At 46.1% G+C, this 12,938-nt stretch overlaps 1 protein-coding gene across 18 annotated transcripts in view; it reads right to left on the bottom strand.

Moving 5' to 3' along the window:
* The window catches only part of GRIP1 (glutamate receptor interacting protein 1), an 871,453-nt gene that overhangs the window by 23,896 nt on the left and 834,619 nt on the right, over positions 1-12,938 (bottom strand). For all 18 annotated transcript variants that reach the window (XM_063927530.1, XM_063927526.1, XM_063927521.1 and 15 more), the window contains 2 exons: positions 4,832-5,062; positions 3,727-3,873 (listed from right to left, as the gene is read on the bottom strand). In XM_063927530.1, coding sequence (XP_063783600.1) covers positions 3,727-3,873; positions 4,832-5,062 — 378 coding nt within the window. The remainder of the gene's footprint in view (positions 1-3,726; positions 3,874-4,831; positions 5,063-12,938) is intronic.

Below are 12,938 nucleotides of genomic sequence, written 5' to 3'. Positions count from 1 at the left end.
CGAAAGGACTGAGGCTGAAAAGACTGTCTTTTTCTGCTGAGATGTGACTTGGGGTAAAAAAGGTGGATTTTCTAGCTGTTGCCGTGGCCACCAGGTCCGATGGACCGACCCCAAATAACTCCTCCCCTTTATACGGCAATACTTCCATGTGCCGTTTGGAATCTGCATCACCTGACCACTGTCGTGTCCATAAACATCGTCTGGCAGATATGGACATCGCACTTACTCTTGATGCCAGAGTTTCGCATATATAGAAATGCATCTTTTAAATGCTCTATAGTCAATAAAATACTGTCCCTGTCAAGGGTATCAATATTTCCAGTCAGGGAATCCGACCAAGCCACCCCAGCGCTGCCCATCCAGGCTGAGGCGATCGCTGGTCGCAGTATAACACCAGTATGTGTGTATATACTTTTTAGGATATTTTCCAACCTCCTATCAGTTGGCTCCTTGAGGGCGTCCGTATCTGGAGACGGTAACGCCACTTGTTTTTATAAGCGTGTGAGCGCCTTATCCACCCTAAGGTGTGTTTCCCAACGCGCCATAACTTCTGGCGGGAAAGGGTATACCGCCAATAATTTTCTATCGGGGGAAACCCACGCATCATCACACACTTCATTTAATTTATCTGATTCAGGAAAAACCACATGTAGTTTTTTCACACTCCACATAATACCCTTTTTTGTGGTACTTGTAGTATCAGAAATATGTAACATCTCCTTCATTGCCCTTAACAAGTAACGTGTGGCCCTAAAGGAAAATACGTTTGTTTCTTCACCGTCGACACTGGAGTCAGTGTTGACCGACTGAGGTAAAAAGGACGTTTTAACGCCCCTGACGGTGTTTTAGACGCCTGGACAGGTACTAATTGGTTTGTCGGCCGTCTCATGTCGTCAACCGACCTTGCAGCGTGTTGACATTATCACGTAATTCCTTAAATAAGCCATCCATTCCGGTGTCGACTCCCTAGAGAGTGACATCACCATTACCGGCAATTGCTCCGCCTCCTCACCAATATCGACCTCATACATGTCGACACACAAGTACCGACACACAGCACACACACAGGGAATGCTCTGATAGAGGACAGGACCCCACTAGCCCTTTGGGGAGACAGAGGGAGAGTTTGCCAGCACACACCAAAAACGCTATATTATACAGGGACAACCTTTATATAAGTGTTTTTCCCTTATAGCATTTTAATATATATATACATATCGCCAAATAAGTGCCCCCCCTCTCTGTTTTAACCCTGTTTCTGTAGTGCAGTGCAGGGGAGAGCCTGGGAGCCTTCCCACCAGCATTTCTGTGAGGGAAAATGGCGCTGTGTGCTGAGGAGAATAGGCCCCGCCCCCTTTTCGGCGGGCTTCTTCTCCCGTTTTTCTGAGACCTGGCAGGGGTTAAATACATCCATATAGCCTCCAGGGGCTATATGTGATGTATTTTTAGCCAGAATAAGGTATTATACATTGCTGCCCAGGGCGCCCCCAGCAACGCCCTGCACCCTCCGTGACCGTTGGTGTGAAGTGTGTGACAACAATGGCGCACAGCTGCAGTGCTGTGCGCTACCTTCATGAAGACTGAAAAGCCTTCTGCCGCCGGTTTCTGGACCTTCAATCTTCAGCATCTGCAAGGGGGGTCGGCGGCGCGGCTCCGGGACGAACCCCAGGGTGAGATCTGTGTTCCGACTCCCTCTGGAGCTAATGGTGTCCAGTAGCCTAAGAAGCCAATCCATCCTGCACGCAGGTGAGTTGAACTTCTCTCCCCTAAGTCCCTCGATGCAGTGAGCCTGTTGCCAGCAGGACTCACTGAAAATAAGAAACCTAAAAACTTTTTCTAAGCAGCTCCTTAAGAGAGCCACCTAGATTGCACCCTGCTCGGACGGGCACAAAAACCTAACTAAGGCTTGGAGGAGGGTCATAGGGGGAGGAGCCAGTACACACCACCTGATCCTAAAGCTTTAGTTTTGTGCCCTGTCTCCTGCGGAGCCGCTAATCCCCATGGTCCTGACGGAGTCCCCAGCATCCACTTAGGACGTCAGAGAAATAGTGTGTACATAGCTTTAGAAGCTTTGCACAATAGTCTGTAGACCTGGCTGAAGGCCTGACCAATTCCCCAAGATCCTTCAGATCAGAAAGGCAAACGTATGCAAAGAAAACAGCTGAGAGCTGAGGATTAAAACCCCAGCAAGACAGCTCTGCTGAGACAGCAGCAACTGGCCCAAATAAACGAAAAAAATCCCATGTGCCAAACACCAGGGGCTGGATTTAATGGCTTGCGAGACTTTACAAGGCAAAACCTGGTTGTTTTTGCCTTGTAAACGTTTGCTGCTTTAAAAAAAAGTACGAGTTTGTCAGGAGTCTCGAAGCTCCGACCGTCTCGCAAGCCATTACATCCGACCCCTGATCTTCCAAAACATATGGTAATTCCAAAAGTAGCACAATGAAGGAAAGGTGTATAAGAACACATCTGTACACAAATATGGTAGTCTCACTTGATCCTCATGGCCCTCATCGTAAGAACTGGTTTTTGACAACTAGTTTGAGCTCCAGAAAATGTATCAAGTGGTTAAACCCCCAGGATTCCACAGACCCACACAGTCTGGAAAGAAGAGAAATGGCATACTTCTTCACTATCATCTATTTCCAGATTAATGGGCATCTCCTCTTGAGATTATTACTTCTAAGCCGCCAGTGAATTGAAAGGCTAGCCCTGGGGACAGTCTGAAGAGCTGAATCAAATTGATCTGGAACGAAAATGCAAGAATTTCTCTGCCTCCAAGGTAGACACCATCTTTCCAAGGACATTTATGCATGGCTGAGCCAACACTTGCATGTGGGATTAAAGTGACTTTGTCCTAGTAACCAGGGTCACTGCCTCCACTAGGAACACCCTCTGCAGGCGGGTGTCGGACCAATGTCCCAGGTTGATCATCAGTTGGAAATGAGTCCGGTTGGGTTTCATGAAATTCCATGGTCGAGGCATTTCTCAGAGTATGGCTTTATTATCAGACAAGGATGATTATCACACACGCACCAGCCAGTCCTGTTCAGGACTACCATAACTATCATACTAGAGGATACAGCTGTGGACAGGTCCAAACCTTAAAAGATGGAACTGAACAGCAAGCCTGAGAAGCGACAGGTGTCCCTCCTTGATTGGAACATGTAAGTATGTGTCCTTGATGGCCAATACTAATATGAAGTTGTTCTGATACATGCTACTGATGAATGTCAACATAGTCACGGTCAACATGCTGCCATGTCAACCTTGATGGTTGTTGACATAACTTGACCTATCATACCACACCCTGAAAAATCATATTACACCAGTAATTGAAAAAACCCCAAAACAATAACTTGTCTGTAGCTTGTATGTGTCCATGTAAAGGGACACACAGCAACAATAAATACGTTGTATGACCAGATAATGTCAATAAATAATATATTCATTTTCAAAATGCATATGTAATTAAAGTTTGCCGGTGTGTAGGTTAGCCCCATGCTTGAAGAGGCAGAGGATAGTGTCTTGGAGCAGCGAGAGGACTGCTGGTTACTGTAATATAAAATAGACATGGGGTATAAAGGGCGATTCTTTGTCTCCTATTTACCTCTCACCAGACTTACTCAAGGTCTGGGCACATACTGCAGCATACTACCGTTTTCCATATCCCACGCTAAATAACAAACTTACACAGTGGTGTTTATGTCTGGAAAGTACCATTACCTGAAGGAGCCGGTCAAATGGCTTAAGTCCCCCTATATCTCCTGGTCCATTAGGCCGAATGTTCTTCACATACACACCCTTTTCCAGCAAGCCGTCCGCTACACTAAATCCAAAGTCCTCTCTGTCAGAGTCTTTAAATAAGGAGACCTTTAGGAGACAAATATTCCAGGATTAAAAAAAACAAAAAAAACAACATTCCGAAGCATTTCCTTTAAATAGGAAACATACTGTAGAATTTGCCAGGTTGATGACACCACTAAGCAGCGAAAAGCCAATGTTTTTAGGCAAAAACAGACTTTTCTGTATTTTGGGCCATTTATCAAAAGGTTCATTTCTCTGTCATTAATCAATTCCCGCTGTCCCCATATATATTTACAGTGGCGGTGGACAAACTATATTTATCAAGTGGCTGTCTGTTGCTAACAATACACTGATAAGAGACTCCGCAGAGCCATCGGGCTTTGCAGAATCCACGCCAGGTTGAAAAGCTATTCCCATTTCACATTTACCCTTTGTCCGCAGTGAAGACGATTGGGACTCCGTTGCACCTCGCCAGGCAGGTAACTATTGTACCCCTGGTGGCAGCGACAAGTCTGCTATTGCAAATGTAAGGAGCCCTAAATCTGTACATAAAAATATATAATCCATAGAAATATTTAGACCGTTCAGTCTTGGTAAACAGTGTCTGACAGTTTATTTTACACTTTAAAATATAATTTATAGTTTTAAGACTATAAAGCATTGGTTCAACCCTGCACAATGGGAGCAGTGCACATAAACTACTTTCCAACTAAAGCGATACATTAGTAACCCTAGCAATGCAGGTGTATAGTGATTAGCATCAGCCTGCTTACATTTGTATACTTCATAAGGATTATTTAATGAGAGTCCTCCACTGATACAGATTATATAATCCTTTAATATGGCTACAGAATAAAGTGGTCAGGTCTTGTTTTCTACAAGATTGTATAGACGTTTTACCCCAGATACAATTTGATTTAGTTTGACAAACCCCCAATATTTCCACAGTGCACACTACAGACAAGAAGTATGAGAGGAGGGGCAGGAGGGGGGGAGGGGAAGCGGGGGGTCACATGGTACTGACCTTGTGTAACTCCACAGGAGTTGGTGACATAATCTCTTTCATTTCTTGTTTCATTTTCCTCATGGCTACAGACTTTCTCCCTACATCAGAGGGTAATGTGTTGCTGCGGGTGCTCTGGCTGTAATGTGGCCTGACAACCTTTTCTTGGAAACTTGCTTGCCGGCCCAGCTGCCCACGAGGCTGTGAGTTGTCATGATTCAGACTCAGCGTGCTGCCTGACATGATGGTGGCCTTCAGCATGAATACAAATAACAGCGCTCATTATCTCCTCTCATACTGCTCTCCATCCAAGCAAAGGAATAAGCTGGCAGTGTCATAAAATATGGCCACACTGATTCTCTAATGTCGTCTGTGTGGCCATGTAATGACAGGTTCTCTATAGCTTCTAACTACTATTTGCTAGACAATAAAGTGTAAACTGCATAGGGTAGCAATGGTCTGCAGCTTTACCAGTGTCGTGTGTCTATTCAATGTTCCTCATGGCTTGAGCACCTTAGTACACAGGACACACACTGAGGCAGATGTATTAAGCCTGGAGAAGGCATAAAGCCGTGATAAGTGCAAGGTGATAACGCATCAGCCAATCAGCTCCTGTCATCAAATTTGTAATGATTGGCTGGTGCGTTATCACCTTGCATTTATCTCTTCTTTATGCCTTCTCCAGGCTTAATACATCTGAACCACTTATAGAAATCACAGATCAAGGAGCAAATATTGTGATCATTTTCCCTTCCCTATGCACAATGTCTGAGTTCTGCATCTGCCCTGTCCTAGTGATAATAGATAACTGGTGGGAATACATGCTACAATATAATGGCAGTTCCAATAAAGAGCTACCTCAGGTTTCACAGCTTAATGTAATAATATAATTAGATGCTGATGAATGACTGGATATTGTACTGATCAGTGTCATGTCACATTCCGCACTACAGATAAGAAAACATGGCCTGTCAATAACACTTCTCAGCAGATGTCTGACAAAAACAGCATTAATATAACAAAAGCGATTCATGCTTTTAAGATTCTTTTTTTTATCTGTACTATATTGCAGTTCTCCGGTAAGGAACTCCTGGCACACGCATGAAGAGCAACATGCAGAAGCTTTGATCATGTTTTTCTTTTGTACCATTAATAAATACAAGTGTAACATTGATTGGCGGTAATTGTGATTTTACATTTAGTGCTAAGTACTAACACTCTTATTCTAAAGTATCTAGTACAAAGGAAAAATGTGTCATTTGTGGTGCCAGCACATCTAGTCTCTACTCCACAAGTAACACTTGGCACATTAATCCACATGTATACATATCCCTGTCAGGGCGCCTATGTAGTGCAGATAGGAATATCCCAGGAGTGCCTAGATACACCCTGATCACAGGAGCAGAGGAGAACACTCACTCATTCACATGCTATCAGCCAGCACACACAGCAGCCTCCTAGAAACAGGCAAATACTACTGTATGCTGATGGGATGTACGGTCTGTGCAGTGCCACCACACTAACCAGCTTCTTTATTCCGCGTTTGCTTTGTGCTTGAAGTGATACATTGCCTATGGAGGATGAGGGGTCTCAGAGAGAGAACCCTGTTATTCCAATAACTGGAACAATGATCTGACATCCAGCCCAAAGCATATTCATGTGCTCTTTAGAACCAAATTAACCCCTTAATGACCCTCTTATCTTCTCTTGATGCTACATGTTGCAGACTAAAGCCCATACACCTAAAGATTTATCTGTCCACTCTGGCTGGTTGGAATGAAAATCTGGTGATGGATGAGAGCAAATGACAATTGACCATAAGCTCCGAAATGCTGGAAAACTGGCAAAAATGATCCTTCAGAATAATTGGTTAAATCAAATGGATATAACCAATATGTCTGACCATTTTTGTCTGTTTTTTAGTGTTTGGGAGCGAATGGTCAATTCTTTTGACAATAAATCTTTAGGTGTATGGCCAGCTTAAGGTGGGAAACCAGTTGTGGTCAAAGGGTACAAGCTGTCATTGCAACTGTGCTAAAATGCCGGTCAAGGCACCGCATGTCGCACCACCTCACACGCTCCCCAAATTCGCACAATTTTGGACCCCGTCCTTTGTGGACTGCCTGCAATTGGATTCCCCCCATAAGGGGCCTACACATTGGCTATAGTCGATTTACACTTTGCGATTTCCCTTGAACTCCCCGGAGCCCAGGACCACCAATACTGACAGTGCGATTTTGGCTATGGTCCATTTTTGACTATATTAGAATAACTCATTTAAATACTGGGCTTGTATTTCAGGGGGGTGGGCATCACTTTATAAGGGGATAAATACCGCTGCCATTTTATATCTGTGAATTTATGCTCTGTGGCTAGTTTGGTTAGGTTTACCTGCTGAATGCTTTACATTGATAGGGTACTTTGCTTTGCTTTTTTTTTTTACTTGTCTAAACAAAGTGTTTCTACGCTGATGATGGATCCCTTCCAGTACCAAGTCCAAGTATTATATGCTCAGGCTGTAGCATTTACTGAGAGGGGAGAGAGACAGGAAGAGGAGACGCATTTGCTCTTGCTGGACAAAGGAGTGGCTGATGCAGAGGTATTCATTCTCTCACATGCCACTGCTTCAGGAGATTTTGCTATGACAGAGAAGATAGGCTATGATGACATCGGTATCACAGGCTTTTATCGGTCAGTACTGTACACACGTACCGATATGTACTCGATGTTCAATTTTCTAGTAAAAATTGAGCTGCCTGCAGAGTCTATTTTTTCCTGCGATACCGACCCTGCGGAAGCGCGCATCGGCATCGCAAGCTGTATACAGACGTTGTGATATGTACTATGTTTTCTGCAGCAGGTTACATTGGTTTCCACAGGGAAAACATGGGGTGTAGAGTAGATCTTGATCCAGAGGCACCAACAGGCTAAAGCTTTAGGCTGTCCCAGGATGCATTGGGGCCTCCTATAAACCCCGCCTCCTGGCACTGGAGCTCAGTTTCGAGTTGGTGCCTGCAGTAGCAGGTCACCTAACAGGAGGGCTGCACTGCGCTGCCCTGAAAAAGCTTGCTAAGAAGATTTCTTCGCCGGCCTGTCAGCGCTGTATGTCAGGATGACACTTCAGCGCTGCAGCTCCATCTCCTCCCAAGCGGCGTTGCATACTCCGGCGGCTTAGTTCCTGGGTACTTGCAGTGGAGATGCCCCAGCATAGGCACATGGTCGCAGACACTCTCTTGGTTCGCGTGGCTGCGACATGGAGGAGGTAAAAGGGTTCCCCAGATGGGACCATTAAATCGTGTTCCGTCCGCGACCTAGGGAGACAGATCGCGGCGCTGGCGTGGACATGGTCTCCGAGCAGGGATCCCACTAGGCCACCGGGGCGTCTGAGTATCGGTCGGGTGTACTCTCACCCCATTTAATAAGACTCACAGTACCCGGGGTGGAAGTCCAGCAGAGGGGAGGTGGCGCGATGTGACAAACACTTGAGTATTCTACATGTCTTTATACAGACGTTAGTTAAGAAAATGTGTACCTGTTATAGAATACAATATACTGTACGAATATTCTAATGTATACCTTCTAGGACCGCGCTGTGTGTGTATATATATATATATATATTCATTCTAGTCCAGTGCAGCTTATTGTTTAATAATTTCTGCATTGCCTGTGACTGTGTGTGCCTGTATCTGCTGTGTGGTTTCACTTTCAGTGTTTCCCAGATATAACTGTCTCTATATTCTGTACCCCAAGAGGCTAGGTACGTCTGGGTCTGCTAATATAGTGCGTCATAGTATTTATCCAATACGCATATTCCACTGTACTCAGTCACATAATACTGGATTTATTTGCAGGTACTGTACTTAGTCTGTCTATATCGTACTAAGTCGCTCTGTTGTTGCATATTTACATTATGTCTAAACAGAAAGGGCAGTAAACCAGTGGAAGCTCCTGCATTTTGCTCCAGGGATTTACCAGAAGGGGAAGTTTTGTATGATGGTTTATGCACTATGTGTCATACACCTCCTAAATCAGTTGCAGCTCCTGGGTCTACTCAGGAGGCAGCCACCCTGGGTTGTGTTCACTAACCTACTGGATACTCAGGTAAAACTTTTTACGCCCCCTATGGGACCACCTGTACCACTACAGCCACATATTGTCCATATGGATAATCCGCCTTGGGCGGAAAATTTATCTAACCAGCTGCAACAATTAAATCAGTCCTTGGTTATACAGATAACCACCCCAGGTCACTCCTGTGCCTGTGGGTCATCTAAGCGGGCTGCTTCCTCCTCACAGTCCACATACCTCTCTGATGTTTCATCTGAAGAGGAGGGGGAGCATACAGTCCTGTCAGACACTGAATCCTGTGTTACTGATGAGGATTCTCCCTTGCAGGTTGATGTCCCTGCTTTAGTGGTTGCTATTAAACAAATCCTACAAATATATCTGGTTGAGGTAATGGAAAGTGGACCTAGACTCCAAAAAGACCTTTACTGGGGACATTTTGTTTGGGGAAGACCTAAATAAAATTGTGTCTGAGCAGCTACTTAGACTGCTTTTCTCCCAAATACTAATCCTGCACAGAAGGTAAAAGGTATCACTTTTTGTTCCTTTCAGCCTCAAGGGAAAGCAAAAGGTCAGGCATACCCGAGACTGTCTTGTGCTCCCAAAACCACAAAGCCCAAGGCTAAACAATCCTGGGCAACCCGTCAGCCTGCTTCCAAACAAGACAAGCCTGTCGCATAACGGAACGGGCCTCTCCCTGGGTGACCCCAGGGTGGGAGGCCAACTTTTACAGTTCACCCTGGTCTGGTTAAAGACCACTTCAGACGCATGGGTGCTGGAAGTTGTCTCTCACGGGTATGCTGTCTCTTTCAAGAGACGTCCCCCCTTGCCAGTTTTGCACTAAAAAGGAGCAAGCTTTGCAAACAAGTGTCAGTTCTCTCCTGAGTACAGGAGTGGTTGTGCCTGTACCTCAGTCCCAGAGAGGCAGAGGTTATTATTCGACCCTGTTTCTAGTTCCGAAACCAAATGGGTCATACCGGCCCATACTCATCCTCAAATCCCTGAACAAGTTTGTGAGAGTGCCCAGGTTTCATATGGAAACACTGCGCTCAATTGTACTGGCTATGGAACCCGAAGACTATATGGTATCCCTGGATATACATGATGCATACCTGCATATACCTACTGCCATGTATCACCAGCAGTTTCTGCGGTTTGCTATTTGCAACCTACATTATCAATTCCAGGCTCTACCATTTGGACTGGCCACGGTTCCTCGGATCTCCACTAAGGTCATGGCTGTTATGACGGCCTATCTCCATCGCCAGGGGATCAGAATCCTGCTGTATCTGAGCGATCTGCTGATTCTGGCAAATTCCCACAATGTCCTCATCAGTCATCTGCAAATGATGGTAAACTTCCTGCAAGGCCACGGGTGGCTTATCAATTGGAAAAAGTCCTCGCTGGTCCCAGCTCAGAGCATGGTGCACCTGTGGGCACTTCTGGTTGCATACAGTCAAAGGCTGTTTCTGTCTCCAGAAAAGGTCCTGAAGTTTCAGGACAAGATAAGATGCTTCCTTTGTCGTCCCAGAATGTAGATACACTCTGCGATGCAAGTACTTGGCCTGATGGTGTCGGCATTCGACATGGTCGAGTACGCTCAATTTAATTCCCGCCCATTACATAGGTTAATCCTTTCCAAATGGGACGGCCAACCTCATTGGATCAGATCTCAGATGATCACTTTAACTCCGGAGGTTCGTCAGTCGCTAACATGGTGGCTACAGGACCAGCGATTAACAGGGGTCGTCCCTTCTGGATCCCCGACTGGGTTCTGCTGACAACGGACGCCAGTCTCAGGGTATGGGGTGTGGTTTTGGAGCAACACTCATTTCAGGGTCGCTGGACCAAGGAGGAATCACTCCTCTCAGTAAACATTCTGGAGTTGAGGGCAGTGTTCAATGCAATCTCTCGCCCTGCCTCTGGTGCAGAACAGGCCTGTTCAAGTACGGTCAGATAATGCCACCACGTGGCATACATAAACCATCAAGGCGGCACTCGAAGCCGCATGGCAATAATGGAAGTGTCAAAAATCCTTTGCTGGGCGGAACGCCATCTGCCAGCCAAATCGGCAGTGTTCATTCCATGTGTCCTAAACTGGGAAGCGGACATCCTCAGTTGCCAGGATGTGCACGCCAGAGAGTGGAGTCTTCATCTGGAAGTCTTTCAACTCCTAGTGGACAGATGGGGCCTACCGGACGTAGACCTTATGGCGTCTCGACACAATCACAAGGTTCGGATCAATGACCAGCCTTCCTCAAGCAGCGTTCGTGGACGCACTAGCGATTCCATGGAACTTTCGGCTGCCCTACGTGTTCCCTCCAGTGTCACTCCTGCCCAGGGTACTACGGAAGTTCAAACAAGAAGGAGTAATACTACTTCTACTCGCTCCAGCGTGGCCTCAAAGGAATTGGTTCTCAGACCTGCAGGATCTATCGACAGAGACCCCTTCTACTTCCGCAGCGCCCGGACCTTCTCGTACAGGGCCCTTGTCTTTACCCAGACCTGGCCAGACTGGCTTTGATGGCGTGGCTCTTGAAGCATCACTCCCGAGGGCCAAAGGATTTTCCGAGGCGGTTATTCAGACTATTTTGAAAGCCTGCAAACCGGCATCTGCCCGGATTTATTACAGAGTCTGAAATTCTTACTTCACCTGGTGTGCTGATAGGAATTATGATGCATATCAATTCAGAACGTCCAGAATCCTGGATTTTTCTGCAACGAGGCCTTGCCCAAGGTCATTGATGGCTAACCTTGACACTCCAGCTGTTGTTGAACTACACATCCCAGCACGCCCTGCATCAGTTTTAGCAAGGTCAAATAGCAAAACTGTAGCAGAGCATGCTGGGATGTGTAGTTCAACAACAGCTGGAGTGTCAAGGTTAGCCATCACTGCCCGAGTTCTTCGTCTGGCCACCCTCAAGGTTCACATATCTGCCTTGTCGGTATGGTTTTAGAGAAAAATTGCGTCTATACCTGATGTTCATACTTTCACTCAGGGTGTACTTAGGAGTCAGTCTCCCTATGTCCCTCCTGTGGCTCCATGGGATTTGACTGTTGTACTAAAGGCCCTGCAAGAGTCTCCATTTGAACCTCTTGAGTTGGCGGACCTTAAATGGCTCACGGTCAAGGTCCTGTTTTTGCTGGGTATTGCCTCTGCAAGACGGGTATCAGACTTAGGTGCTTTGTCCTATTTGATTTTTCAGTGACAGGGCAGTTCTATGAACTTGACCGAGTTATTTGCCTAAGGTGGTGTCATCTTTTCACCGTAACCAAGAGATTGTGGTTCTGGCCTTTAGCTCTTCAGACTTGTCTTCCAAAGAGCGTTCTTTGGATGTGGTAAGGGTTCTCCGTATTTATGTGGAGAGGACTGCCTCTATCAAGAGGTCAGATTCCCTTTTTGTACTGTTTGGTTTCCACAAACGTGGCTAGCCTGCGAATAAGGAAACTTTGGCCAGCTGGATTAGAATGGTGATTGCACAAGCTTATGCGCAGGCTGTACTCCCAGCTCCTGCTCCTATTAAAGCCCATTCTACTCGGTCTGTTGGACCTTCTTGGGCGGCCCACCATGGCGCGTCCGCAGAACAATTGTGCAAGTCGGCTACATGATCCTCAGTGAACACGTTTATTAGGTTATATGCTTGTGATACTTCCGCCTCACAGGATACTTCCTTTGGACACCAGGTTCTCATGCCTGCTAAGGCGCGTCCCCTTCCTTGAGGAACTGCTTTAGGACATCCCCAATGTTTTCCTGTGGAAACCAATGTATCCTGCTGCAGAAAATGAGTTATGGTAGACTTACCATTGTTAACTCTCTTTCTGCGAGGTACATTGGTTCCACAGGGCACCCATCCTGACGCACCTAGCTTCTATGGGTTTGTATGGCATTAGCCTCTGGTACCGTCTCCTGTCGTGAGAATGTGGTTCTATGTTACTAACATCTGCCTTCTCTCTTGCCTGCTCCTGCATTTGACTGGTTAACGAAACTGAGCTCCAGTGCCTGGAGGCAGGGTTTATATAGGAGGCCCCAATGCATCCTGGGACAGCATAACGCTTTAGCCTG

Source organism: Pseudophryne corroboree, chromosome 6, assembly GCF_028390025.1.
Source record: "Pseudophryne corroboree isolate aPseCor3 chromosome 6, aPseCor3.hap2, whole genome shotgun sequence".
Taxonomy (NCBI): Eukaryota; Metazoa; Chordata; class Amphibia; order Anura; family Myobatrachidae; genus Pseudophryne; species Pseudophryne corroboree.
This window is presented reverse-complemented; position numbering and strand designations above follow the sequence as displayed.